The 27,959-nt window shown below is 54.0% G+C and overlaps 10 protein-coding genes across 10 annotated transcripts; 5 read left to right on the top strand and 5 right to left on the bottom strand.

Moving 5' to 3' along the window:
- Positions 1-707: 707 nt before the first annotated feature.
- M406DRAFT_97005 (uncharacterized protein) lies at positions 708-2,890 on the bottom strand (the record flags this gene model as incomplete). Its single annotated transcript, XM_040926350.1, has 5 exons — positions 708-1,783; positions 1,852-2,001; positions 2,075-2,198; positions 2,636-2,699; positions 2,739-2,890. 5 exons carry the CDS (start codon positions 2,888-2,890, stop codon positions 1,119-1,121), a joined length of 1,155 nt encoding a protein of 384 aa, XP_040781927.1. The 3' UTR covers positions 708-1,118.
- Positions 2,891-5,255: 2,365 nt separating this feature from the next.
- M406DRAFT_105578 (putative Vac8) lies at positions 5,256-7,342 on the top strand (the record flags this gene model as incomplete). The annotated part of the gene is made up of 7 exons (XM_040915155.1): positions 5,256-5,286; positions 5,346-5,431; positions 5,494-5,614; positions 5,726-5,839; positions 5,899-6,144; positions 6,201-6,950; positions 7,008-7,342. The coding sequence occupies 7 exons, from the start codon at positions 5,256-5,258 to the stop codon at positions 7,340-7,342; spliced, it is 1,683 nt and encodes a 560-aa protein (XP_040781926.1).
- A 602-nt stretch (positions 7,343-7,944) lies between these two features.
- M406DRAFT_336510 (LexA/Signal peptidase) lies at positions 7,945-8,555 on the bottom strand (the record flags this gene model as incomplete). The annotated part of the gene is made up of 2 exons (XM_040921160.1): positions 7,945-8,121; positions 8,217-8,555. 2 exons carry the CDS (start codon positions 8,553-8,555, stop codon positions 7,945-7,947), a joined length of 516 nt encoding a protein of 171 aa, XP_040781925.1.
- A 406-nt stretch (positions 8,556-8,961) lies between these two features.
- M406DRAFT_244812 (thioredoxin-domain-containing protein) lies at positions 8,962-9,558 on the bottom strand (the record flags this gene model as incomplete). Its single annotated transcript, XM_040916283.1, has 2 exons — positions 8,962-9,432; positions 9,502-9,558. The coding sequence occupies 2 exons, from the start codon at positions 9,556-9,558 to the stop codon at positions 8,962-8,964; spliced, it is 528 nt and encodes a 175-aa protein (XP_040781924.1).
- Positions 9,559-10,464: 906 nt separating this feature from the next.
- On the top strand, positions 10,465-11,001 carry M406DRAFT_222299 (uncharacterized protein; the record flags this gene model as incomplete). The annotated part of the gene is made up of 1 exon (XM_040915614.1): positions 10,465-11,001. A coding segment is annotated over one exon (537 nt), but the record flags the coding sequence as incomplete, so codon positions are not given.
- Positions 11,002-12,031: 1,030 nt separating this feature from the next.
- On the top strand, positions 12,032-13,346 carry M406DRAFT_219812 (nagb/rpia/CoA transferase-like protein; the record flags this gene model as incomplete). The annotated part of the gene is made up of 2 exons (XM_040915555.1): positions 12,032-12,454; positions 12,513-13,346. Coding segments are annotated over 2 exons (1,257 nt in total), but the record flags the coding sequence as incomplete, so codon positions are not given.
- A 490-nt stretch (positions 13,347-13,836) lies between these two features.
- M406DRAFT_320588 (uncharacterized protein) lies at positions 13,837-14,346 on the bottom strand. Its single transcript, XM_040919406.1, has 2 exons — positions 14,257-14,346; positions 13,837-14,174 (listed from the first exon to the last, which is right to left on the bottom strand). Exons 1-2 carry the CDS (start codon positions 14,288-14,290, stop codon positions 13,957-13,959), a joined length of 252 nt encoding a protein of 83 aa, XP_040781921.1. The 5' UTR covers positions 14,291-14,346; the 3' UTR covers positions 13,837-13,956.
- Positions 14,347-17,578: 3,232 nt separating this feature from the next.
- M406DRAFT_349478 (uncharacterized protein) lies at positions 17,579-18,459 on the top strand. Its single transcript, XM_040922472.1, has 2 exons — positions 17,579-18,003; positions 18,066-18,459. Exon 2 carries the CDS (start codon positions 18,079-18,081, stop codon positions 18,412-18,414), a length of 336 nt encoding a protein of 111 aa, XP_040781920.1. The 5' UTR covers positions 17,579-18,003; positions 18,066-18,078; the 3' UTR covers positions 18,415-18,459.
- Positions 18,460-18,513: 54 nt separating this feature from the next.
- TIM (essential for circadian rhythmicity) lies at positions 18,514-22,549 on the bottom strand (the record flags this gene model as incomplete). The annotated part of the gene is made up of 4 exons (XM_040918641.1): positions 18,514-18,828; positions 18,952-19,931; positions 19,991-22,388; positions 22,475-22,549. 4 exons carry the CDS (start codon positions 22,547-22,549, stop codon positions 18,658-18,660), a joined length of 3,624 nt encoding a protein of 1,207 aa, XP_040781919.1. The 3' UTR covers positions 18,514-18,657.
- Positions 22,550-22,953: 404 nt separating this feature from the next.
- M406DRAFT_285785 (uncharacterized protein) lies at positions 22,954-24,157 on the top strand (the record flags this gene model as incomplete). Its single annotated transcript, XM_040918640.1, has 3 exons — positions 22,954-23,070; positions 23,153-23,252; positions 23,324-24,157. The coding sequence occupies 3 exons, from the start codon at positions 22,954-22,956 to the stop codon at positions 24,052-24,054; spliced, it is 948 nt and encodes a 315-aa protein (XP_040781918.1). The 3' UTR covers positions 24,055-24,157.
- Between the last annotated feature and the right edge of the window lie 3,802 nt (positions 24,158-27,959).

The following is a 27,959-nucleotide window of genomic DNA, read 5'->3' as shown; positions in this document are numbered from 1 at the left end:
GCAACTGCCGCCTGTCACGGGTTTCCGATACAACTCGTCAGACCTGATTCCAAGGTATTTCCAATGATAAAGCTGGGCGGGCATCGGGCGGCGGGTGGTAACCAAAGAAGAGGGCCGACGGGAAGACGGGTAAGTACAGAAGCGTAATATGTCGATGCTAGCTCTGATTGACCAAAGCCCAAAGAAGTTTTGAAACACTGATGAAATGTTGGTATTGTGCCGTTAATAGACAAGTCAAAAGTAGAAGTCGGGCGAGAGGAAAGGTGGACGATGCAGTTTTGAAACAAAGATGAAGAAGACAGAAAGTGTAGGGTCGTTGTCTACTTCCACTCCAGAGAGGAACATTGGGCAAGTGCTGTCGCTCCTGCCATCTCGCGCAATGCAGCGCCTGCCACTGCCCACCGACGGGTTTGCCTCACTTCAAACCACACGTTGGCCGGTATTTCATGACTGCACAACATCGAAAGCGCCTATTCAGGTGGGAACGGGAGTGCTGCGGCATTGGGTATTGTGCGACGGGAAGATTCCAGGACACCTAAACCATCTGCATGAGGCGCGGTAGACGACAGTCGTATGCTTGTAAGGCCTGTTTGTGTGAGCCCCGTGTAGTCATTGTTGCCGCCGGTGGTGACACCTTCGCGATCCGCTCGCACGTGCAATGGGGGTTATCAGATGCACAGGTAGTCAAGAAGTCGGATCAGGTTTCGCTGCGTAGAGACCAAGCTGTATCGTGTCCCTTCAGGCTTGTTTATTATAACGTGTGCATCTTTCTTCATCGGCTGTATCTGAAAGCGTACAGGGGTGCTATTTGACCTCTTGATAATGATAATAACCTAAATCAGAGGAGTCTCGCACAGGATATTTCCCTTACCTAACGAAAGTCATCTTCCCAAACATACCTCTATTGGCGCCCGGGACTAAACACGACGGATGACGCCTTATGCAACCAGCCCTCTGGTATCCTTGCTCCCATCCGTGAACCCGTCCACCTAGAACGCCCTACAAATGCCTCGAAACACGGAAGAATATCCCGGAGACTCCAAAGAAGGGGGGGGGGGGGGAGAGAGAGAGAGAGGATGATGAGGGTTTCATGATTCTGAGGTACGAGTCCCCTCTTGTCATGCCTCCGGCTCCAGGTGCTCTGCCTCTCCGTAGATCAAGACGTACTTGAGGATATCTGAAAGTGAGATGATGCCTTGAAGCTTGTTGTCATCGTCCACCACGATCAGACGGTGCACCCGAGATTTTCTGACCGTATCGAATATCGAATCAAGTCGATCCTCTTCTGTGCAAGTGTAGATGCCCTGGAAATCATCCGACCGCCTGCACAACGCATCTCCGACGGTCTCACTGAGCTCGTCGTAAGCCCCGCCCTTGATACAAGGGATGACGTCCACAGCCTCGAAGACGTTCATGACATGGCCCTGTCGGTCTAGGATGGGAACCGCTGATATGTTGTACTGAACCATGAGCTGGATCACATCGAGTACCGAGCTGCCCATGGTTGCTGTCGCAATGTCTTTGTACGTTCCGAGGTTGATGTCCCGCACGGTTTTCCTCAGGAGTGTCGTATTCTTCTCATTGTTCACTGCGATGAACTTGAGTATGCGATATTGTGTGATGACGCTGACAACCGTCTCCCGACCCGTTTCGTCGTCGAAATCAACAAGTGGGATCCTGCGCGCCCTCGTCTGCAGCATGCGCCGACAAGCTTCGTAAAGGGGCCGATTTGGGTGCACGGACACGGTCTCGAGGGGCGCAACGCCGAGCGCCTTCTCGATATCTGGCGTGAAATGGTCTGGTCAGTCCAGCCCACGGTACCCAAACGTAACATGCATATTGAATACTTACCTCGCAGGCTGCTGAGGCGGAATTTCTCTACCTCCTCAAGCTTTTCAGGAAATTGTAGGTAGTATTGGATAACGTTGATGAAGTCGGTACTGGTAAGGAGACCTGCGAATGTCGACGTCTTGGAATCCCACAGTGGAGCCGAGACAATGCCTATGCAGCGCCTGTCAGCCCCACGAAACAGCAGAGGATGCACTGTAAATAGAGCCAGTGGGAGATATCGTACTATTTTGCATCAAGATATTCACGCAGGTTCGGATGAGGAGGTCATTGTCGAGCATAATCAGCCGGAACGAAAGCGGTAGAACATCGTAACTGGTTCGAACCTTGAGGAACTCCCGTATGGCCGTCTAGCAAAGATTCGGTCAGTCAAATACTGTGCACCATTTATTTTTGCAGCCCTCTTCATTTCCAATGGTCTGCAGTCCAACATCTGAAAGAGACAACAGGCGTATGTGTGTGAGAGAAGGGGAGAGAGAGAGTGTGTGTCCCCCTCCCCCCGCCGTCGTGCCACGCCCACAGCGCTCGCCCATTGGTACCCCGCACCCGCATGCAGCCCGCGCAGCACACAAGGTGCCGGCCAAGTCAGCAGAGGCCTCGTCGACGGGGGGACTGGCAACCGGTGAGAGATAGGGGAGGATGATTCTGCCCCTCCTCTACACAACGATCGTCTCGCGGCAGATCGGAGGCGGATGGCAGGAGAGTAGTAATGGCGCGTGATGGAGGGTCCGTCGGTCAGAATTTCAGAGCCCATTCGGCTCTCGAAGAAGAAATCTTGTCTACTTACCAGGCCCTGCACTTGATCTCGATCCAACGGCGTCATTGGGGGCTTCTCTGCTGGTGCTGTGTGACTGTGACTCTGAGCCGTCTGAGCGGCGCTGCTGGCTAACAAGGGCCCGGAGTTGCCAAAGGTGGCCGTGGCCGTGGGAGCGCGCAGGTGCAGGTACGTTGAGGGCTGTACAAAGGGGAGCTCGTGACCCGGTTGTCTCGCGGGCGGGATTCCTGGCAAAGGGCTATCGCTGGGGTTCGCGGGGTCTGTCATCTTAAAAGAGCTTCCCCGTGGCACGTCAACCTTGGGCTGGCTGGCTCGGCTGGCTGGCTCGGCTGGCTGGCTGGGCACTAGGGGCATGAGGGGATATGCTTGCTGGCTTGGGGCGGGCCACCGGTCTCACGCTTCCCAAGGCTCCTTCTTGTGCCAGCCAGGTCGCGGCCTCGCTAGTGGGTGCCTCAAGCTTCTGGAAAGCGCGCGCTCAGATCGACTTGCCCCTACTACGCCTGCCTGCTGAGGGGCGCTGGCAGCTGGTAGCGGCGGGATGTGGTGCGGTAGTAGCGCTCGCTCGTCCGGATTTTGGAGAGCTAGCCAGCTCAGAGGACAGCCGCTTCAGTTCTAGCTCTCGCTCGCCAGACCGCGCCCGGGGCTCCAGGCTGTTGCTGAATCGTCTCCCAGGTCGCTAAAGTCGGAAATCTGGGATGGTGTTGATGTGAGGTCAGACGCAAGGGTAGAGAGAAGACCGGATGGTTGAACAAGAACGGAGATTTGAGTATGATGCTGTTTTCTGGATAGCTGTAGCAGGCTACTGATAGGCTGATGATTTTGTTCACGATCTCATCAGGCAGCCCACCAGTCTAATCGTTGACGTCTTTTTCCCCCCTTCGCAGGTGCAGTGTCTTCTTGGTTGTTGAATCTTGTGTTACAGTCACCTTGCAGGGCAGCAGCGCAGTGGGATGCAGGGAGTGCAATGCAAAGTAGCAGGAGTAGAGTTTATCAGAGATAAGAGGGACCAGGTCTCTGCGACCTTCTGGAAGATGTCTTTGGATGTACTGGAACCACACCCCTCCTCCCTCCCACAGGGGATTCAATGCTGTTCCTCCGGTACTTCTCTTCACATGATAAATATATATATATTTATATATTCTCCCTCGTCTTTAATAAATCTCTCACTTTCCTGCCATCCTGGTCTGGGCTTTATTATATCCTCTTGATCTTCATCATATTTGCCGCATCTATCTTCACCGGACTTGCGCCTCTCACATGCATTCGCGATGAGGCGATCAGTTGCCCATCGCTGCAGCAGGCCCGAAGAGGAAATAGAGTTACACGACGTCAACGGTGGTTGGCAGCATCTCAATCTGAGACTCTCCGCTAAGCCAACAGGACCACTCCCAGTCCTATAATGTTGCCAACATTGCCCGAAGAAGGAAGGGGGGGGGGGAGGAAAGAAAAAAAGAAAACAAGAAGAAAAACCAGACATTTTGCCTCCGCCTTTCGCACTCATAACTCGACTTCCGTAATTGATGATCAGGCCCTTGGAAGTCAGACGGATATCAAGAAAGGCTGCAAGGAAAACTTGCGTGCTTAGGCCACCAAGACGCCCGACGTGCACATGTAGAGTGAAATTTCGAGAGGAGGACACTGTTCATCGAGTGATGATAGTGGCGGCGCCCGCCGTCTTATCTCGTATTGATAGTGTATCACGCAGCAGGCTATGCCACCAGCACTGTTACAGTATTCCACCGAAAAAATGCCTCCATAGGAAATTGGAGAAGAGCTCTCGCATAACGCGCGAGATGAGAATCCTTCTGGTAGTAGTACGACATATCTACGCACGGGAAGTGTTCAGACCCATATGAGAACTATGCAGGCTTGTTTCAAAAAAAGTATGCAGCATGGAGATGACTGACTACTACCCGGACAGGAAGAAGAGACAGAATAGACACGAAAATGAGTAATGAGACTGAGGTGTGATCTGGCCAGCAGGAATCATCACCTGGATGCATTCCCAAAAGTTGCCTCTAAAAAGTTCTCAACTTGAATCTTGATACTGAGGCTGCAGAGTGGCACCTGCTCGTGTCTAGTGAGCCCCGAGTACAATGCGATGATCTTTAGCTAGCGCGCCACTGGTTCATTACGGGTACCGTAGTTCTAGTACCATAGCACAGGGTGAGCGCGTTCAGGCGCTGCCGCGGGAGGTAAACAGCTGGAAGCTAGCGGCACCTTGACCCTGAAGTGCTGGGAAGTACCGGCCACATGGAAGCTCCGACTGGGCGCCACTGCCAAGGTCACGCATGACACAGCAATAATCTGTGTTCTGGTTGGGCTGTGAGCAGCATCTTTTGGCTTCAACCTCTTGCCGTAAACACTGCATTTCCACCAACCTCATCGCATTACGTACGCCTAGGTACAGTGTCCACCTCGGACCCGAACATCTCGTGCAGATGCATCCGATCCTTGATTGAAGTCTCTCATTTTCTCGGTAGCCTAGTCTTCACCATCGCAGGATTCGACAACGACTCGGCCCCGGGGCCATCTGAGACCGATTTGAGCCCTCGAGGCACGAGCAACGACAGCTTCCTCACGGCACGCCCGACATTGTTGACGTCGATCCACGGCGACGCCCTCCGTCGAGATGGGTATCTGCAGCTCCTCATGCTGTGGAGGTACGACTCCAGCTCCCTATAGGCGTCCTGTGGGTATGGAAGGTCTAATAATATCACAGCCAAATCCCGCGATAACCTGTACGAGCCCGTCCTCGCTGACAGCGAGCGAGAGGCTGTTGCCGATCTTCTGCAATACCTCGAAAACGTACGTGCTACTTCAAGGGCCTCGGCTACTCAGTCCACACCAGGAGCTGACGAAAAGCATAGCGCGGCGAGACCGATTTCTTCTCCGGCGAGCCTCTCCGAGCCCTGAGCACCCTCGTCTTCTCCGATAACATCGACCTTCAACGAAGCGCAAGCCTGACGTTTGCTGAGATCACCGAGCGAGGTGTGTATAAAATTCTTGAGGCCCAGCAGTAGACACAGCGATGGCATCAGCACCGAGTTTAGTGAAAGGTCGCCTGGGTGCAGAGGCACTTGCTAACGTGATGCCGCGTAGATGTTCGAGAAGTCGACCGTGACACCCTTGAGCCGATACTGTTCCTTCTTCAGAGCTCCGATATCGAGGTGCAGCGGGCGGCAAGCGCAGCTCTCGGTAATCTTGCTGTGAATAGTAAGTTGTTCTCGAGAGAAGAGGGTGGTTGTGGGTTTGGTTGCTGACACTACTGGCAGCGGAAAACAAGGTTCTCATCGTGCAGCTCGGCGGCCTCCCTCCCCTCATCCGACAAATGCTATCACCAAATGTGGAAGTTCAGTGCAATGCCGTAGGGTGTATAACAAACCTCGCTACGCATGAGGAGAACAAGGCGAAGATTGCAAGATCTGGTGCTCTCGGCCCACTTACGCGGCTGGCCAAGTCTAGAGACATGCGTGTGCAGAGAAACGCGACGGGCGCGTTACTGAACATGACCCATTCTGGTAAGACTATCAGGGCTTCAGTCTGCACGAGACGGCTCAACTAATGTTTGGCACAGACGAGAATCGCCAACAGCTTGTGAATGCCGGTGCTATACCCGTCCTGGTCCAACTCCTCTCCTCTCCCGACGTCGACGTTCAATATTACTGCACGACAGCACTCAGCAACATCGCGGTCGATGCCAACAATCGAAAGAAACTTGCGCAGACAGAGGCAAAGCTCGTACAGTCCCTTGTCAATCTCATGGACTCGTCCTCTCCAAAGGTTCAGTGCCAAGCTGCTTTGGCTCTGCGCAATCTTGCCTCAGATGAGAAGTATCAGTTGGACATCGTCAGATCCCATGGTCTAAACCCGTTGCTACGACTGCTTCAGTCTTCCTATCTTCCGCTGATACTATCCGCGGTGGCTTGCATTCGGAACATCTCCATACACCCCATGAACGAGTCCCCTATCATCGACGCTGGCTTCCTGAAACCCCTTGTGGATCTGCTCGGCTCCACGGACAACGAGGAGATTCAATGTCATGCAATCTCAACTCTTCGAAACCTCGCTGCCAGCTCTGATCGCAACAAGGCTCTTGTCCTGGAGGCTGGAGCAGTGCAGAAATGCAAGCAGCTGGTGCTGGATGTGCCAGTGGCGGTCCAGTCAGAAATGACTGCTGCCATTGCCGTGCTAGCCCTGAGTGACGAGCTCAAGACTCATCTTCTTGATCTGGGCGTTTTTGATGTTCTCATACCGCTCACTCAGTCTTCAAGCATTGAGGTTCAAGGCAATAGCGCCGCTGCGCTTGGAAATCTGTCTTCCAAAGGTATGTCTCCCTTGTCATCAGTCCCATCAAGAGTCAGGTTGACTGATGCTCAAACAGTGGGCGATTACGCTATTTTCATATCAGCATGGACCGACCCCAATGGTGGTATCCATGGCTACCTCAGCAGGTTTCTCGGCAGCGGTGATGCCACATTCCAGCACATTGCCATCTGGACATTGCTTCAGCTTCTCGAGTCTGAAGACAAGAAGTTGATCGGCCTGATTGGCAAATCTGATGATGTTGTCGAAATGATAAGACAGATCGCGAACAAGCAAGTCGAGACCGAAGAGAACGAGCCGGAGGAGGACGATGAGGGTGAGGTGGTCAACCTTGCACAGCGATGCCTTGAACTCCTGGGCCAGAGCGGCTCCAAGGCCCATATCGAAGGCTGATGATTCATTTTTCTTGTTGTACGGATGAGATTGCTCTGGCATTGGTTAGTCCCCTTAGGGGACCATTTCATTTGTTGGAACTGCGGCGTCCTCATACCTGGAGTACGATAATTGCATTTACTTGGACTCGGGCAGGCGTGGAGTTCCCTGGAGTTTCACTACATATATATATATCTGAAGGGTTTGGTTGGGGATAGCGGCTCCGGTCTGTGTTTTCAAAGTTTGGTTCTGATGGTTCATATTATCCTGACAGGCAGGGTCTTATGATCGATCTGCAAAACCTCGCAACTCTGACGGCCCGAGAGACATCACGGTACAGTTTCCCTTCTTGTGAGAAGACAACACAAGCCGAGAGCATCACTCGAGCTGTCCATATTGTTGTGTGTACTTGGTCCGCCGGGTCCTAATTAACCCTACGAGATGTAATTAGACACTATCTAGCCAGATCATATTTTTCATAAGACATTTGATTTTTTTTTGTTCTTTTCACCCACATACGCTACTTCAGTGAGCGTACATGCAATGGGGCGATGCTGCTCGTGACAATTTATTTTGGATGGATTGACACTACTGTCCACCGATCTCTTTCTGCACTGGGGATTCTACTCCTCGTCCAACGGATTCCTAATCTTTTTGATCTGGCTCCACTGCCAGGGCCATGATCCGGTCTGATAGATCACCTTGCCATCGATCAGCGCCATAGGCAGAGGACCATACAGCCTCGAGTCTCTCGATGCAGGCAGATTATCCCCTAACACCCAGCAATGCCCCTTGGGAATCTGCACAAAGAAAACCCGTTAGCATCCCACTACCTATTCTATGCCGGCCCGGACGAGCAAACCCCCTGCGCTTGCCCTCGCACATCCTCACTTACCTGTATCATCTCATCCCGCCCGCTCTCTGGACTGTGCACAAGCACATAGTCACCAGGCAGCCCCGCCACACGCTTGATAGCGTCCCCCTGTGTGATGGGAATTTTGAACTTGACGAGGTCACCGACCCTCACGTCCTTGCCCCGCCGGTGGAGGTGAGAGGTTATGGCACCCTGACCCCAGACCTCCCAGCCGGGCAGCATCGATGGGCCGCATGCGGAGCCCCAACTGTAGAAGTAGGTGACGAAGAAGTGGGCCGCGGCGAGGAATTGGCCGGTTGCGAGGAAGACGCGCAGTGGTCGGCCGAAGTACGTCTGGCATAGGCGAGTTTTGAAGGGCATTGTGACGTCTTGAGACTGAGACTGGATAAGAGGCTATGAGAGAAACATTGTCGCGTATGCAGACGAGGAGAGGATGTATACATAGAGGTGGGTGAAGGTTTTTGTTATCCTTAATGAAAGAAAGCCTAGGTAGGATGGAAGTTGCGATGGGGATGTTGATTATGTAATAGTGATACGTTTTAGCAGGGTTGCTTCATGATTGGTCGTGCGTCACATGAAAACTGCCCTTTTTGAGGGGGATAATGATATGATATTGAGAGGCAGTATTGGGCCATGATAGTATTCTCTATATATTCTCTCTACTTTGGAGACATTCGAAACACGGAGCAAGAAGGGGGGGTGTTTGAATGAAGCACGTAGCCTCCCGCTCGCAGCCAGCATTCCAAGAAGCTCTGTATCCTGAAGCCTACTTACTCTTCATCTCTTCGACACCGCCGGTCTTTGTTACCCTCACAGCTAAGGCCTCAACGACCGCAACAAGCGCATTCCGGTCTGCACCCCTGATCCTCTCCACGCCGCCATCCTTGAGCACAACGGACGGGCTCTGCCTCACCTTCTCGACGTCGGCCACAGGCGTTGGCTGCCCGTCCTCGAAAAACACAAAGGTGGGCATAGCCGATACACCATACCGAGCCGAAACAGCGTTTACGTGGTCGACATTAACCTTGGCGAAGGCCAGCTGGCCCTGGGCTGCGTGGTCGTCGGCGAGTTTCGAGAAGACGGGCGCGATGGCGCGGCAGGGCGGACACCAGTCCGCGTAGAAGTCCACTACGACGTGGGTCGTGGCCTTGAGCAGCGCATCGAGCTCGGCCGGCTTGGTGATCTTGTGCACCTTGCCCGAGGTTTCGGGGATAGGTGTGCGGTTCCGTAGGAGGGCCTAATGATAGGGTCGGTCAGCCTGCTTCAGGAGCGGTGTTCCATGGCATAGAAAAGGACCAAAACTTACTGGGCCGAAGACAAACCAGGCGATGGCCGCCAATATCATAACAATTATTGTGTCCATAATTGGAGCCTGACTCGGGGTTAATTGGCAGCTTCACAGTGGCAAGGTGAGGGATTGGTCTGGTGGATAGAAGGTGCTTGCTTGTGATGCTTACTTGTGAGGAGATTCGTGTGTGGTGCAGGTAATCGGCGTACCGGCCGGGCTTATGACTTAGCGTCCGGTACCTGGTCTTTGCCGGGCCGCAACTTTTTTTATCTGTGCCTCTGGAGACCTCGCATTTACTTGATGGGTAACTAAAGACTGCAGGAAGTTGATTCAGTATTTCGTCACTATGAGAAATTAACTCTTGTACTCCATGTTTCTATGTGGGATCTGAACCGAAGCTGTGATTCACGAAGTACGGGCCTGGTTACGTCAATATAATTGACGTCCTGTGATTGGCCAGGGAAGCTGTAAATAGCTACTAGGAAGATTTTCCAAACTTCTTTCACCATTCTTCAACTTTTTGCAAATCTTCGCTAGGAAACCTGGCTCGTGCACCCCAACCCAAATCAATTACATCGTCGTCCTTCCTCTTCTTTGAACCTCCCTGTCTGGACCGAGACCCAAGACTTCACCCACATCATGGCGGGCACAAAATGTGCTTTCAATCCGGCGACCGCGCTGCGGCGCGTTTTCATGCCCTCGACCCTCGGAACTTCAGACTGCCTCCACGTCACGCAGATTCTCGTGCCTGCCCTCCTCTCGACCTCATCAATACAAGCACGCGCCTATTGGGGCAGACCAGCCGGCTCGGCTGGTACTTGGGGCAGCAATAACATATCCTCGAACCCGTACCGAAATCCGATCACTGCCACCGCCGCCGCCGCGAGGATGGCCGCCGCGAGGATGCCCGCCGAGACACCGCGCCAAAAGAAGCTCCCAGGCCAGGACAAGCCCGGCCCCAGGGTCTCGACAAAGCTTGGCCGCCTGCCCCGTGACGACGAGATCCGCCACCCGTTCGTGTTTCTCAAGGAGGTCTGGGACGATGGGGTCGAGAGGCTCTCGGAGCCGCAGCAGGTGAAAGGGCTGCTCGCGACGCTCGACCGCAAGACACAGTCGCTGCAGGTCACATACTTTCCAAATTACGAAGAACAAGACGAAATACAGTGGCCGATCGCCAAGATTGTGAACAAGAAGGAGGAGCACCAGAGGCTGCAGCACGAGAAGGAGGAGCGCAAGAAGAAGGCAGCATCTAACAAGGAAAAGGAGCTGGAAATCAACTGGTCGCTGACGCCGCATGATCTGGAGCACAAGGTGAAGAATCTGCAGAGGTTCCTGGCCAAGGGATGGAAGGTGCAGGTGCTGCTGCTGAAGAAGAGCGGCACGAAGGCTCAGGCGAAGGAGAAGGATGCCCAGATACTGGTGGACAGGATACTGGAGGCTGCAGCTGAGGTCAAGGGTTCTAAGGAGTGGAAGGGAAGGGAAGGCAAGTTGTTGGGCAGTTTGAAGCTCTTCCTGCAGGGCAAGGCCCAGGCCAAACCTAATGATGCCGCTGAGGAGCGTGGGGTGGATGGCTGAGGGCAGGTTTCCGATAGGTTTGGCTCCGAGGAATGCTTCAAGACATAAGATATGATGTTGTGCCATTGGCACATACCTCTCAGTAGAGCAGTAGTTTGAACAATGCAGGATCAAATATGGGGTCTGGCATAATTTGGTATAGAACATGTTTTTCTTCTTTCCAGTTGAATCCCACTCTTCAGGAGCTGACTACAGCTTGGCCTTTACACTCTCCCAGCTGTGCTTGTCTATCTCATCTGAGTCTTCAAAATGAACTTTAGGTGTACCTACAATGATCTGAGAAAATTCTATTAGAAACCTAAACAATGTATATGAGTGTTGGATACGTTAATATGATGAAGTGTTTTGCGTGATGAGAGCCCGCCACTTTGTTGGCAGGTACCGAGGTTGTGTATGTATGCGTGTTCGATGGTTCAAAGCAGTAGTAGTCTAGTTTACAATCTAAAGTGTGGGCACCATAATGTCTTCATTGTCAGGCTGACATCGGAATCTCGGACCTGTTACTCTCAATTTGCAACAAATCAAGAGCTGGATGGATGTCACCGTCTCCAGACACTTGGAATATGATAATCACCTTAACAATAATGATTAAATATAAAAATAAAAAGCTAGGTAGAAACAGGGGTCACAGCACACCCCTGCCACTAAGCTACCACTACGGTAGTATGTACCATAGTACTTCACATGCAAGCAAGAGTCACTAGTGGCCCGCTCACCAATAGACAATTTTAGTGTGGGGCAGGAAGTACATCGCATCCCACATCGAGCCTTTTGAGTCACTGAAAGATCACCACTGTCGACTTTTGACCATCATCCTCACCACAGCCAACATACAGTCAATCGACGGCCTGCACAGCATCGAAAAATTTGCCGGCATTGCAGCATGGCAGAAAACAATCCTCCAGCTGTACCCGCAGATGCGCCTGCACCAGCTCCTGCACCAGCTCCTGCAGCCCCTCAAGATGCGGCACCGAAATTGACACCTGCGCAGCTAAAAGCGCAGAAGAAGGCAGAAAAGGCTGCGCGCAGAGGCCAGGTTGTCGCAGCTAAGAGCTCAGCAGAGGCTGCGACCGTATCTAACACGAACGATAGCAGTAAGAGCTCCTCAAAGCAGAGAAATCAAAAGCAGGATGTCTCCGCGCCGCCGTCGACTCCCAACGCCAAAGGCCCTAAGAAGGCCGGCACCGCGCCCATGCAGGCTCCGCATCCTCCTAAACCCAAGGGGCCTGAGGTGCCGGAGACTTTCAGTTACCTATCCATGGCGAAGAAGTTGCCTCTATCCAAGGCCGACAAAGATGTGCACCCGGCTGTCCTGGCTATCGGCCAGCAGATGGCCAGTTTCACGCTGAAGGACAACCTGGCGCGGCTCGAGGCGATGCTTGTGGCCTTTCAGAAGGTGAGATACGCAGGCCAACTTGCCTGCATGTTTTCGAGGGGCTAATCAAGGACTCTAGGTGATCGCATCATATGAAAGTCCATCTGGTCACACATTTACGCGTCACTTCCTGCCGCACTGTCTGAATCCTCAGATTGAGTACCTGACTGGATGCCGACCCATGTGTTTCTCGATGGGTAATGCGATCCGCATGCTCAAGGCCAGGATCGCCAAGCTCGTAGATATCAACGCTTCAGAGGAGCAGTCCAAGATATCTCTGTGCCAGGCTATAGAGCAGTTCATCCAAGAGAGAGTGCTCTACGCAGAGGATGCGATTCCCTCCAAGGCTGTGTCGCTGATCGAAGACGGCGAGACCATACTCACCTATGGCAACCCACGGCTCGTGCGGATAACATTGCAACGGGCCTGGACTGCGGGACGGAAGTTCGAGGTGATTGTCTTCGACGACCCTTTTGACCGTTCAGGCCAAGAGCTCGCCAAGATCCTCAGAAACGACGGCATCCGAGTTCACTACTATCCCAGTCTATCTGGCATCAGCATACACGTCAGGCGCGCCTCCAAGGTCTTCCTGGGCGGCGAGGCCATGTTTGCGAACGGATCACTGTACGCGATGGCGGGCACCTCTGACATCGCCATGGCAGCCAAGGATGCCGACGTCCCCGTTGTGTCACTTCTCGAGACGGTCAACTGCGACAGAGAACGTGTTTCGGTCGATTCCCTCACCTATAATGAAATCGACCCCGACCAATGCACCACTGACCATTTCCGGCTGCTCTTCGACGTCACGAAAGACAAGTACCTTTCCATGGTCGTGACAGAGAGTGAGGAGGCGAACGCCAGTGGCTCGACATCTGCCATCCTTGCGGTGCTTAAGAAGCTCGACGAGCGTACATCAGGTTGATGTTATCTGTAGGGAATCAAACCCTCAGCATTCACATCTCGGCCATGCCACTGTAACGCACCGCCCGCGACACTCCAAAAGCAATGTTTGCTGCCTCTCACAGTGCAGTGCGGCTGTTTCGCTATGGAGCGATGGGAGCGATGTTGCATCGCGTCAGGCGAGTCAGATGGGGCCATAATGAAATTTCGAGGTGACAGTCTCCTGGAGAGAGTGTATGTGGGTGCAAGGGCCACAATGCTCCAGACCGACTGGGTCTTTAGACTTGATTCGCACGTCTCTGGGCATGAAGTTTTGCTACTGCGGCGACGAGTTCGTTGGCATAGACCCTGTTCTACCGCCGGAAGATCAGGGGCATTTGGTCAAAACTATAGCGGGAGTCTGGCTTTGACACACGACTTGCTTTGGCAGACGGCGTCGGCAGATAGGGAATGAGGGGACATACTGCCTGCAACCGCGGTATGCAGACAGTTTTGATGTCAATCAAATGTGCTACTTCATTTAAATTCGTAGTAGTAGACTCTCGTATAGCCGTCGTGCCGTTGATGTTGCACTCTTAGCTATGCGCATTCCCTGCGCCTGAAACTCAGGATAACTGATCCCTTCATGCCGCCTCGCCCTCCCGTGCTGCTCTCCGCGCTCGCTTGGCCAGGATTGCCTCTTTCCTCTCCTGTAAAATCTCCACCTGCTTCTTGTCGACAGTCTCTAACCAGTATCCGAAACTCGCACCACATGCGCCGAAGATGGGGTAGGCCCAGAGGAGCTTAGGTGACCAGGGCTTGATCTGCTGCAGACCGAGCTGCCATACCCGGGTCGCGATGCCTACCAAGTTCCTTGTTAGACGTCTCTTTCCTTTTTCATGTGCCAAGGTGTAGGTGCGCCGTAGCGGGGGCGTGTATCGTACCGAAGCCAGTCCAGAAGATAATGCGGGAGACCATCTCTGCAGCGCGATTGAACGGGAGACCGACGGGCCAGAGGAAGGGGGAGGTAGCGCTGGGGGGGGAGGTCTTCTTCTTTTTCGTAGTCAATGCTCGACGGAGCAGTGTCCGATGGGTCGTGCTCGCTTTCGAATGGTTATTACGCGTCAGTGGTCGTCAATTGAGGTCGGCTGTGGATGACTGATAGCCCGAGCTTCATTGGAACAAGACCTGAGGTCTTTTTCCAGCTCCTAGCGTGAGCCATGGTTTGGGGGGGGGGGGCAGGCAAGTCAGTGCGGGCTCCCGTCCCAGAGATCCACTTGCGGCTCCTACTGTACTGTCCAATCCCAGGGATGTGTGCAGGGCCCCACGCACGTCGTCTCGTGCGATCCCTGCATACTTACCGCGCCGTACTCCGTTTCCTTTTTGCGCGACGGGCTTTCTTCTGATCAAAAGTTTCCCTCACTTCTCACGCTCACTGCTTGGACCAAAGCTCCCTCGAGAGCAGGCCTGGGCCCTGCCTACGTCCCTAGCTTGATGACACCAGCAGGCTCTCTCTGAGCTTGCCCGCCAAGGCACACTCTCTTTGAACAATGGCGGTCGCTGCCATCAACGCGATGGCGACTGTGCCTACAATGGTCAACGGCGATGTATCAGCAGACAGCGATACCAAGATGGCCGAGGCGCCAGCTGTCGTCCCCAGGCCAAGGCACTACAAGGCGTCTGAGCTGCCTCTGCCTTCCGCCACACGGTCGGCCATCGAGGAGCTCGCCCACGCTTTCAAAAAGAAGGGAGGTTATGACGAGACACGCAAGAATGTCTGGGACACTTTCGAAGCAAGCGTACGTGCGATTTTAGCCCATAGTATCCAAATTTCTACAATTTGTGTCACTTCAAGCAGATGCTGATGATCGTTACTGCGCAGGAGCACCGCACGAAGATCCAAGACGCCATCATCGAAGTCGCCGAGGCAGAAGTCGAAAGAAACCCAATGCAGCTCTTGGCCATCGACCGCGGAAAGGCAGTCGCGTTGATTGACGGTGCACTAGACCGCACGGGTATTTACAAGAATGCCGAGGCAATCCTCGAGAACCTCATCGACATCGGACCCATCGAAGACCAGATCCGCCAACTTCGAGCCGCTGAAATCGGTGCTGAGGCCGCCGAGGCCGAGCGAGTCAAGGGCTCCAAGACAGACGAGGACTACGCAGTAGAGACCGCTACGAAACGTGCCGAAAGGGACAGGAAATATGCCGAACTCAAGGCTATGGAGGAGATGATTGCCCGCCAGAAGAGAGAGATCGCCGAACGGGAGGAGCGTGCCGAGCTTAAGAAGCGAGAGGCGGAGCGAGCTGCCCGGGAGGAGAAGCGACGACAGGAGCGAGAGGAGAGGGAGAAGCAGCGCGTGAAGGAGCGTGAGCAGCGAGAGCGCGAGCGCCGCGAACGTCATGAACGTCGCGAACGCTCAAGGGCTCGTGAGCGCTCCAGAGAACGTGAGCGCTCCCGAGAACGTGATCGCAACAGGAGCCGGGATCGAGAGCGAGAGCGGGATCGGGATCGAGAGCGAGAGCGGGATCGGGATCGAGATCGAGATCGAGATCGAGATAGACACCGTTCGCGGGAACGCCGGGACCGTCTGAGGTCAAGAGACCGCTCGCGAGTAAGAGCTCGTTCAAGAGACCGTGAGCGTTCTCGAGACAGATCCCGACGGCACCGAAGCTCCAGGGGGGATAGCCGCGGCCAACCTGAAGACGTGAAGAAGCAGCTTTCGAAGGAGGAGCTTTCCCGTCTTGAGGAAGAGGCACTGGCTGATTTGCTCCGAGACAGCAAGCGGGTCGCGGCTCAGCAACCGGAGCTGGAGATTGACGAGGAGCTCAGACCGCCGCCACGCAAGACCATGCCTGCTTCAGCAATCCAACCTATCCGCAGAGACTCTCCCAAGGTGGTCGAGTCCAAAAAGCCGGTCGAGGCGGCGGTTACTTCGAAGCTAAAGACAGAGGAGCCTACTGAGACCAAAGCTGCCACATCTGTGAAGGAGCACAAGCCTGCAGAGGTGAAACAGTCCAAGGAGTCCAAAGGGACAAAAGAGACGAAGGAACCCAAGGAGACGAAGAATGTCAAGGCCAGAGAGGAAAGAAAGCGATCTCGCAGCCCGACGAGGCGTCGTTCACGCTCTCATCGCAGATCCCGTTCTCCAGTGCCGTCGACCAAAGATGTGCGAGGCAGAAGTCGACACAGATCATCCAGCGTCAAGGCACGAGATTCTTCACTAAAGGACAACCCGCGAAAGGAGACTCGGCGTAACCTGTCTGCATCAAGAGACCGGGACCGGGATGACAAGGATCGAGACTCTCATAGACGCCGCAACAGGTCTTCTTCACGGACTAGGCGGACAACGGATGACGGCAGAGACCCACGAGATGTGAGAGACTCTAGACGAGATCACAGTCGTGACCGCTATTCACGACGATCACGGAGTCGCTCCACCAGGCGACGGAGGTCAAGAAGCCGATCCCTCAGGAGAGACGAGAGAAGACGGAGCCCTTCACCACGACCTCGAGCCGCCCGGGATCACTACAGTTCTTTCGACAGAAAGTCCAGGTCACCCCGCCGGCGTAGCCCCGAGCGGTCAGAACGACGCGAGAGATCCCGAACTCCTAGACGCAGACGGTCCAGGTCTGACGATAGGACAAGACAGCCTTCGACGTCCAAGACTCGGGGCCGATCTCGTCTGCGGTCGAGGAAGCGAGAGCGCTCTCGCTCGATCCGCAGAAGGTCGAGAAGTACAGACAGAGGCGTGAAGCGAGCCCGGTCCAAGAGTCCAGAGAAGGCTCTGGACCGCCCACCCGCTTATCTCGACAAGGATGAGAAAGAGGCGTGGAAGCAGGAGCAGGTACGGGAGCGGGAGAAGGAGGCCAAGGCCTACCTGGCCGCACAGAAAGAGGCACGTCAAAAGGGCATGCCTGTTCCTGGCATCGACTTCGACCCGCCTGGTGATCGCAGTGACCGTGGCGAGCGATCGCCCGATCTGAGACGCCGTCCTCCTGACGAGATCGATCGCTACGTCCCACCAACAGGTAGCCGGAGGCGCAGTAGGTCTCCGGTATTCATGGACTCGCATCGACCGGATCGGGATCGGGATCGGGATCGGGATCGGGACCGTGGTGATCGGGACCGCGACCGTGACCGGGACCGGGACCGAGATCGAGATCGCGAGCGGAACAGGGATAGGGACAGAGACAGGGACAGGGACAGAGACAGGGACAGAGAGAGGGACCGTCGAGACTCATTCCGCCGCGACCAAAGCAGCTCCACGCGGCGGGATCGCTCTCGGGATCGTGCCAAGGACAGGCGGCGCAGCCGTTCACCCCGAAGCAGGAGCCGGCCTCGTCATCGTGTGCGGGACTCATCTCGAGACCGTGATCGAGACCGTGATCGTGACCGTGATAGAGATCGTGATCGCGAGAGGCATCGGGACCGAGATGAAAGGAGTGACCGCCGGGACTCCATCATTCGACGTGATCGCAGCAGAAGCCGCTCGCCAAGACGGGACCGAGGTCGCAGGGACCGCAGCTTAAGTCGGCGGCGCTAGAAGCGGTCCCGATTTGATGACCGCGATTCTGACTGCTCCTCCATCCTGTGCTCTGTGCCAGGCACACACGGCGCCTCTGGTGGTGTAAGGGACAGAAGCTGCATGAGTATCCGTGGAGGGGATCAAGATAGTGGATCTGATGGTACGCCCCTTCATACAATGCTGTCCACTTCTCAGAGAGCTCTTGATAACCAACATGTACAGGCTCGACCTGCTCATGATGGTGTTACTGGGGCTCTCACCTGGCCACACACACAGCAACGTCGAGAGATTCCAAGACCTGATGGGACTGTCATCACTATCCCTAAAGGCCCTGTGGCATGGGTCAAAGAGATGGTGGCGAAGCAGCACAAGAGTAACTTCCTCAAATAATTTCTGGGTGGGACTTGCATTGGATCAAGGACCACTGGGGGGTTGGTTGTGTCCAGCAGCAAACAGGAAGCAGTATAGTGGACTAAGAGGCCATACTTACTCAGTCTTGTTCTTATTTACAGTTCCTTCCTCACAGAGGGGCTACCTGAGTAGGGGATCAAGCGAGGAAAAGACCTTATAAGAAGTGATTAATGATAATGCAAAAGAAAAACACCTGCACACCTCCATCGAATCCAAAGAAATTATGCAGATACCCGCTCTACACAAAATACTAGTCAATGGCGAAGGGGAAACATGTCTCAATTCTATTCCTCCAGCCTTGTTGGATACCTCCAACTTCAGTGCAAACAGATGCCAGCTAAACTCAAAGACTCTGATCTGTCCACATTAACTCCTGCAACAGAACAAATGCTTAGAACAACAACTATTCCTCATCGCTGTCTTCCAAGACAAATCCACTCTTCACCCTCGGTCGTCTCTTGGTGGCTACAGGAATGTCATCATCCTCGCCATCATCAGCATCATCAAACTTGCTGCTGTTTTGTGCAGACACATTGCTGTCCTTCTCTTTGAGAGGGGACCGATTTTCAACAGTCTTCTCATCATCTTTCACATTCTTTGTTGAATGTGATGACAACGGCGTGTCATCAGTCTCCATCTCATCCCCGTCAGACTCGTGGGGAGCATCCTCGTCCTCGTCCTCGTCGTCGTTGTCCACCTCCTCTTCATCAGCGCCAGCGTTATCAGAAGAAGATTCGGCATCGTCCATGTCCTCATCCTCCTCGTCACTACTGTCAACCAGGAAACCAAGCCTGCTTTTCGGCTTCTTAACAGGCGGTGAACTTGTCTCATCCGCACCAGCACCCACATCACTCAAATCCATCGCTTCGGATTTCCTCTTCCTAGGCCTGGCAGATGGCGACCCATCACCATCACCATCACTCTCCGTCGCTGTGGGCTGCTCGTCATCATCGCTGTCCGCCATCAGCCGTCTCATGGTCTCGGCGATTGCCGCCGCGGGCGCAAGTCTCTCCTGAAGCTGCGACACATCCGTCGGGGCGAACTCAAGCGCCTTGCTTACGCGCTGGCGGATCGCCTCCTCCCGAGCAAAGAACTCGGCGTCATTCTCGGGATCGCTCTCATCATCGGCCGGGTCGATGTACAGCGCGGACTTGATCTTGAGCTGCCTTTCGAGGTCGCGCCTGCGGCGCTTGTGAGCCCTCCTGTCACGGACAGCATCTCTTTCCTCCGTGGTTAGATCATTGGTGTCGTCCTCGCTATCCAGGTTGTCTTTGTTGCGGCGCGTACGGCGCTTCTTGGTCCCTGCGTCGCCGACCTTCTCCCAGCGGGCGTTCTTGGGAAACATGGCGTTGTCACCGTCATCCAGGAAGTCATTGGCACCGTCATCTTCGTCATCGTCGTAGACGGCCTTCTTACGAGGGGCAGCCTTGCGGCGGACTTGTGCATCGGCGGTCTCGCCGTCCCCAAATATCGCGGGGTTATCCATCGCCTTGTTGATCAAATCCCTATACTCTCCGAGATCCTCAGCCGAGTGGCGTGGTGGGATGATCCAGGCTGAACCGAGCTCTTCGTCCAAGGCGGGAGCGAGACGCTCGAAGCCGACAACCTTCATTAACAGACGTAGGCGTGGGTTCTTGAAGACGGCTGTTTTTCGTGCATCGTCGTCGGAAAGGATGACTGTAAATCGTCAGCTGTGTGTTGACACCAGAGCAGATTTGGGGCTTCTTCCAACGTACTGAACATCTCGGGCTCTTTCATCGCCACCTCCCAGTTGTCTGGCAAGGCCATACTGCCATCAGGTGCCTCGAGCAGGAGCCTCGCCTTCTCCGATGCCTCCCACGCCTCACGCTGCTTTTCACAGGCGATCAACTGAGTTTTCACCCATTCTAAGTGGTCTGATTCTTCCTTCTCGAGCAACAGACTGACAGCGATTGCAATCTGCTCACCCAAAGCCAGGTCTACCCGCCGGAACTCGAGTTCGGCCGCAGGTTTGGGCGTAGTAGTGCTGAGAACCTGCTTGTCGTAGCCATGCTCCAGGTAGTAAGCCGTAGAGTTCGTCTTGGAGAATAATAGCTCAATGATCAACGCTGGGCGCTCCTGGATCTTCTTCATACACCGCCTGATCACTTGCTTCACGAGTTCCTCCCATTCCTTGTACATGCCAAGGGTTTTGTCCAGAGGCTCAGGTCCCTTGATCATGTTGTACAAAAGATGTATGATGTCGACACGGAAGAGCATCACACTCATATCCTGCTTGAAGGCCAGTCGGTAGAAATACCGATGTGCCCTTTTCAACTGAGAGTCGTCGAGATCCCTGTAGTAGTTCATGTATTTGACGAAGGTGTCCACTACACCTTGGACCACAAATCTGTTGGCGAACTTCTTGAAGTCGAATTTCCGTTCCTGGCTGGTCTTCTCTGCGGCAGCCTGGTCATCCGCAGAGTCGTCATCTCCATCTCCCTGGTCATTGCCCTCCGCATCATCTGCGCCTGTAGCCTGCTGAGCCTTCTTCTTCTTCGTCCTAGTCCGCCTCTTGGAGCGGACCTGCATATCCACGTTCTCTTTTGAATATGCTTCCAGGACCCGCATGTACGTGTGAACCAGTTCTATACATGCGTCCAGGTAATCGAAGCCCTGATCTTTGTATGTGCGTACAATATTGACAATGGTATCGTGGGTGACCTCTTCGTAGAAAAGCCGGCCCAGCGCGTTCTCGGCGATTTCTTGATCCTCCTCGTTGTCTGATGAAAACATCTCCTGGACTGTCAAGAGAATCTGCGTCAAGCAGCGCATGACGGCATTCAGCTCTCTCCAGTTGCCGTCGCTGTAAGACTTGACGAGGAAGCGTTTTACAGTGATGAACATTTCTTGGTTCAGGACGGTAGCGACGAGCTGGTAACTGCTGACTTGTTCATCTGAAGACGGCTTTTGCCCCCTTTTTGAATGTTGTCTGGCACGCTCCGTCTCAAGGAACCAGGCAACAGTGTAGAAGAACTGTTGGGGATGATGTGACATGACCTCGACACCTTCCCTCTCGAGGGTCTTCCGCACTTGCTGGAACAGAGGGTTGAAACCAGAGTCTAAGAACTCTTCAACAAAATCGCGAAGCTGCTTGTTTGCTCGCGCATTCAATACGACAGGTGGTCCGAGGGCAACCGGCTCCATAGCCTCCTTGGCGGCTCGTCTCGGCGGTCGGAAGGTCTTGGATTCGTCCATCTTCCGCTCTCTCGCGGAGACATCAGCCAGTGCGCCCTGGCCAGACAGTGACGAGACCTTCCCGTCTGACTTCTGGACCCAGAGCATCGTGCCGAAACGGCTGTGCCTAGTGGGTGCTTTCCGGTTGTAGGACCGCAACATGGAGGCCTCCTTCTTCATTGCGTCGGCCAACTCGCCTGTCTTGACCTTTCGCAGCTCCTCTTCGTTGAGGAAGAGTTTCTTGTTGTCGACCCGCTTGATCAGATGAAAAATAATCTCCATCACGATCACATCCTCTGTCTTGAAGTCTTCGCCCATGTTCGATGCCAGTGTTAGGATTGTGAAGAAGATGTCCTGGTACGAGAATGCGTCGATTGTGGCCGAGCGCGATATCTGGGACTCGTCACCCTCAGTCTTCATCCCGGGAGTTGATGCGATCAGGGCGATATTGCGCAGAAAGTACAGCACCAGCTTGATGATACCGCCGTCCCTCTGCGTCCTGTCCCCAATGGGCAGGGCCATGGAAGGCAGGGCGGCACGGACTGCCGTATGTAACAAGCGTGCGCTGTCGAAATTGATGATATCCCGCTTGTACTTGAGTTGTGCGAGTTCCAGCACCGGGACGTGCCTATGATGATTGTTGGTCATAGTCTCGCGGTTCTTCTCGATGGGCCACGTCAAGGGGGCCAAGAGCTCGAAGCAGGCCAGCGCCACCTTGGCCTTGTATTTATCGTCTCTACCATTTTCACTCCAGAGGGCGAGGATATGGATCAGATCGCCGCTGACAAGGTTTGCGTCGGCCAGACACCGCGCAACGTCCATGCGGTTGGTCTTCTCGTCGTAGAAGCGAATCCATTTTTTGATGTCGCGGAGGACGTCAAGCGCATCGTCTCCCAGTCTATAGTATGTGCCATCGTCCTCATCATTGAAGCCTCCGAGCTATAATTATGTCAACGGCATGGTCAGTCACGAAACATATGCCTCCAGAACGCGGTGAAATGAATGAAAAGGGACGGACGACCTACAGCAGACACTAGACTGTTGATATGCGCCCGAACCTCGGGGTGCACGACATCCTCTCGACCTGCCGGAGGGTCCATGGTCAAAAGTATTCGAGGCAGAGTGGCCTCCCAGAGGTAGAAGCCACCAGGCTCTCGAGTCACGAAGGTGAGTTATGTCCTCGGTGGTGGGTGGCGGCCGTGGGCCTTGGTGGTCGCAGCGTGTATATCGAAATACGGGAGACGCGTCGCGGCCACTGGACGACGCGTTTTGGCTAGCCATTAATTAGTTCAGTGGCTTATGCTGTACACTGTCGCAGTGAGCTCGGTGCAAACCCTAACCCGCCAGCATTCTGGAGCACCGATACCGATAGACCCAATCCCGAGGCTAAGCGGGACCTCGGGTGTGCATCGATGTCCCGGACAGTTCAAGACATAAAGGAACTTTTATTTCCTCCTCCTGAATTCCCAGATACCACCTTGCTCAGCTCAGGACCCAAAAGAAAATGGCATCATCTTTGGCAAGAGTACGCCTATTGCAAGGTTTTATCCCCCAGTCAAGATGCTATAGCTCCGCCTCAGCACCAGTGAGACGGTTGGGCGTCATCGGCGCCGGGCAGATGGTAAGTTCCTCAAGCATGTGATGATGAATGACATCCAACGAGCCAAGCACTGCGACTGAACGTGCTTTTTTTTATTTTATAGGGACTGGGAATAGCACTGGTGGCAGCGCAAAAGGCTCAGGTCAACGTCACGGTCGTCGACAATTCTCAGGCATCGCTGGACAAAGGGTTGTCCTTTGCAGGTAGGCTTTTATTTCCTTGTGTCACGATTTATTGTAATGTACAATCTGTCGTGCTGACAAGATCTCCACAGAGAAGCTGCTTGCCAAAGATGTAGCAAAGGAGCGCATCACACAGGAGCAGGCTGACCAGGCACGCTCGAATCTTATCCCGACTACCTCTATGGACGGTCTGGCCGAGGTCGACTTTGTGATCGAGGCCGTGCCCGAGATCCCAAGCCTCAAGTTCGATATCTTCTCCAAGCTGGCACAGATCTGCCCGCCACACGCCATCTTAGCTACCAATACCTCTTCCATCTCCATCACCAAGATAGCCGCAGCAACAACCAAGGACCCCAAGGACCTCTCAGCCAGCTCGCGCGTGGTGTCCACGCACTTCATGAACCCGGTGCCGGTGCAGAAGGGCGTGGAGATCATCAGCGGCCTGCAGACCAGCCAGGACACCGTGGACAAGGCCATTGCGTTCTGCAAGGCGATGGGCAAGATCCCGTCCGTGTCTGCAGACTCTCCCGGCTTCCTAGCCAACCGCATATTAATGCCGTATATCAACGAGGCCGTCATCTGCCTCGAGACGGGCGTGGGTGACAGGGACTCGATCGACGCCATCATGAAGAACGGCACCAACGTGCCCATGGGCCCTCTGCAGCTGGCAGACTTCATCGGCTTGGACACTTGCCTGGCCATCATGAAAGTCCTGCACACCGAGACTGGTGACAGTAAGTACCGCCCGAGCGTGCTCTTGGCCAAGATGGTCGACGCAGGGTGGCTGGGGAAGAAGAGCGGCAAGGGCTTCTATGACTACTAGACACAAGGAGGCATATCGTCGACTTCACACAATACTCAATATTTTTGAGGAACGCAATAGAAGACAGGTGACTGCTCGAGCAAATACAGTTTGTTAAACGGTCAAAGCAAATCCAAGTGCCGCCGCAATTTCTCTCCGCCCAATCTCAAGAACAAGACCCTTGAGAAAGAAATCCCTACTAAAATCGACACCTCGAAACGCCCGCGTAGATGTATCTTCAGGATGACAATAGTAGCGCGAGTAACCTAAGCGTAAAGGCGCCAATGAGAGGAGATGCTTCCTTTTCCTCGTTCTTGACCGTGCATTCTTGTGGCGTGCGGGCGAGAGACGTCTTGCCGTCTCCTCTTGGGAACGGGCTTTGCTGGAGATCGAAAAAGCAACACCACCAAAGGTTCCCTCAATCAAGGATACGGGTCCCAGGTGTAGCCCAAGCTTGCCAATCTATCTGGTGCCGGAGCGCCTCATGCACTAGTGCTCGTTCAGAGGCGCGAACCTACCGCCACGCATAAGCGAATTGTGCATGTTTGCTTTTTCTCGCGGATGATACTCGGGAATATACTCATTTTTTCTGTTGGTACCCTACCTATCCTGCAGGAAATTATGAGGCCATGATGTGCAGCCTGCTTTCTCCGTACCAGGGGGGCAGCTTACGCCACAGCGCCTGTCTACTTTCTTTCTTGCGAAAGGCGAACGTTGAAGTCGAGTCACTTGTGGTGGCTATACCCCCCAACTCCCACCCCTGGCCTGCGCCTCTGGCACCTGGCAGTCTACCTGCCGTTCCCAACAGTTTAGAGATGATCAAGGAGCGGACGATGGCTTGAATTTCTTCTTGCGGCGCTCCTCATCTCCTCACCCGCCCTGCCACCCAAAACGGGGTTTCCCATCAAAAGGTTCTTTTTGATATTTCGCCTCATCGTGGCCGTGTGATCACAAGCTATAATAGCATCGTCAGATATCATGTCTCATGACATCAAGACTTTCGCTGCTATCAAGGTAGTGTTTCCAGTACTCAGCCAGCTCATCTTAACGGCAGAAACGTTGCATTTCATCTTTGGTGCCTAACCGAACGTAATCCCGGCCAGGCTGTCTCCATCGACGAGCCCCCCCCCCCCTTCTTCTATACTCTCTCTTTCTCTCGCACACTCCCAGTCCCTCTCGAGCGGCCTGAAGACCACGCCGCCGCCCAGCAACCAAATACAGCCGGGCTTGCGAGCGAGGCTGACCGAGCGCCGGGGGTTCACGATAACCGAGACGAGGGGTGCTCTCGCGGCGCTGAGACAGGCTTCACAAGATGCCGCAGTCTTTTCCGGGCGGTATTCTCTGCCCTTTTTCTTCCTTTCGTTTCCGGATGCTGCACAGTGTCGAGCGATGTAGGACAGGGAAACTTTGTGAGACACGCGAGAGGGTCTCAAGCTTCTCTCTCTCTGCCTCTAGTCACTTGTGCTGTATGGAGGGGAGGAGTTCGTCGAGTCGCTGACACTGAGAGTGACCTCTATGGTTCTTCCTTCTGTCCCATGATGATCAGCAACCCGTATTAGAAGACAGTATTTCTGGGTCCTCCCAGCAACCTCACTGGTCATATGGTACCACTAGGCAAAAAATCATCCTCGAACGCCTCAGCTGGAAACCCCGAAAACGACGCCCCCAATGGCTCTCCCCCGCCACGTGCCGTTTCAAAATGTGGCGGTAGAGCCTCGTGGGCACGTGTGTAAACGCCCTCTGGCCACTCATTTCTCTATTGGGACCACTTCCAAGAATGAACTCAGCTTTCCAGGAAAGGAGAGCAACGGAGCACAGTCCCTTGGGATCTCTGCCCCCCCCCCCCAAAAAAAAAAAAACAATACCGCGCGTGTCTCACCTCTACCACTCTCGCGCGCGCGCGAGCTCACAATAATAATAATGCATTCTTTGCTGCGCCAGCCTCAGTTTAACTCACACCGGACGAAACAACATCTCCACCAAAAAGAGGAGAGCCCTGAAAAACAGGAACACGGTCGTTGGAAACGCCGGTCGGGATTAGCTATCGAGCGAGCACACGTTAATATATTTAGAACAAGCAGGAATCGAAAAACAAGCATTTCTGCGTGAGGGCTGGACCACTATACCTGAGAATATCCGAGATCGATCTCCTGCTGCGGCCTCTCAAAGAACGAGTTTCGCGCCATCTCCCGCGGTGGAGGAGGTTTCACAGGAACAGGAAATGTTGAAACCACACAACATCCACAGGCGCGCGCACGCACACACACACACACACATACACACACATTTATCCTTGTATGCCCGCTAAGAGAACAATCAGTATCATGCTCGGAAATATTATGATACCTGAGAGAAGGGTGCGGCCTTGCTCGCTCGTGCGCTTTCGTCCTGGTGAGCCCCCGGACAAGCGAGTCTAGAAATTGCTTCTGTTCTCGTACTCGCACCGAAGCTTGCGCTCACATCCTGTGAGATCGGCAGCCTTTCTTCTTCTTCCTCCTCCCAGGAGAAAGAGAAAGAAAGGCAACCATGATGAAATGCGTCTCTCACATAGAGCTAGATGGGAAACATCGGGTGACGTGTCGATCCAAAATTAAATAAACCTCGGTCAAACTAATGAAGTAGGCATCGGCCGAGTTTTAACACATGTCAGTTTTCATGCCGCAAATATCTTCAGACGATACATGACATATTCACGCTCATAGGTCCTGAAGCCATGTGCTAGTGCCGGTCCCGGCCAGGTAATGGATGGTGAAACTGATGCTGGATAGCCGGGTGCCCGGCAATATCCTGAAAGACAACCCTCGTAGCTCCAAGGCCGCAGACAGCCTAGGGAATTTTTCCTTTTCTTTGGTCTCTCCTTCTTCTCTGTTGAGCACCAAAAGGGGGGGTATGAGGTCTGAGGCCCGGCTATGCACTTCATATCGGGGGTTGGTGCTGCACAAGAAAAAGGGAGACGATAGTTCCTGCGCCAGTGCCAATGAAAAAAGGAACAACAGTTCCGAGACGCCGCCATGACAGCTTTAGACAAGGGTGCTTAGCCCTCGGAACCGTTGCAGAAAGCACGCTGGTCCTATTGCATCGTGAGAATAAGACCGGGGCACGGCAGAGCGGATTGTTGCAGTGGTCTTGTCCTAGACAGTGCCTTCTCGGGCAGGAGGACAAGCCACGGGTCGTCCTAAAGTTTGTACGAGTGAGCCCAAATCGCTCAGCTACTCAAGGAGTACTACTATGAAGTAGAGTACCTTTGGTCCTGCCCTCCACAGCCAGTCCCGGCCCTCTGCCTCCTCCTTGTCCTCCCTCCAGGCAGACATCACAAGACGGTACGTCCTGCCGCATGCCGCTCCCGTTCAAGTGCGACCCTGCACGTGTCCGCCTGCTACGGATGCGACCTGCACATGTCAGGTCGGCAGGGTGGGGGCCTTTCTCTCTCTGTCTCTCTCTTTCTCTCTTTTCGTCCTGAGAAATCTCTACAAATAGTGTCAGCGCCGGAAAGGAGGGGGATTTAACCTCGTTTGGGATCTTGCAGCTGAGGCAAGGGAAAAAGGAGTCAGAGAGGAGGAGGGGGGTAAGAAAGGTTCCCCTGCGCCGGAGCCAAAGCACCCAACCAGTCCGAAGTCGAAGCCACCAAGATTTTTCTTGCATTGACAACAAAAGCAAGCACGCAAGACACCTAAACAAGTTTGAGCAGCGCGCGCAGGATCGTGTCCGGGAGTAGAGGGGCTGGCCTGGTCTCGCTTGTTTAGAAGTACCCAAGGGCGGCGTTCGCGTGAGGCAGACCCCAGTAACGAACGAGGGCACTAGGAATAAGAAAGTCTCGACGACACACACAAGTTTCCGAGGGTTGATCGTCGTAAAGATAGATCTCGCATGAAGAAAAGGGTTTCTGAACAAGCCGCACTTTGATAAAAAAAAAATAAAAAAAAAAA

The sequence above is a fragment of the Cryphonectria parasitica genome (genome assembly GCF_011745365.1).
Source record: "Cryphonectria parasitica EP155 unplaced genomic scaffold M406scaffold_1, whole genome shotgun sequence".
In the NCBI taxonomy this organism is placed as follows: Eukaryota; Fungi; Ascomycota; class Sordariomycetes; order Diaporthales; family Cryphonectriaceae; genus Cryphonectria; species Cryphonectria parasitica.
This window is presented reverse-complemented; position numbering and strand designations above follow the sequence as displayed.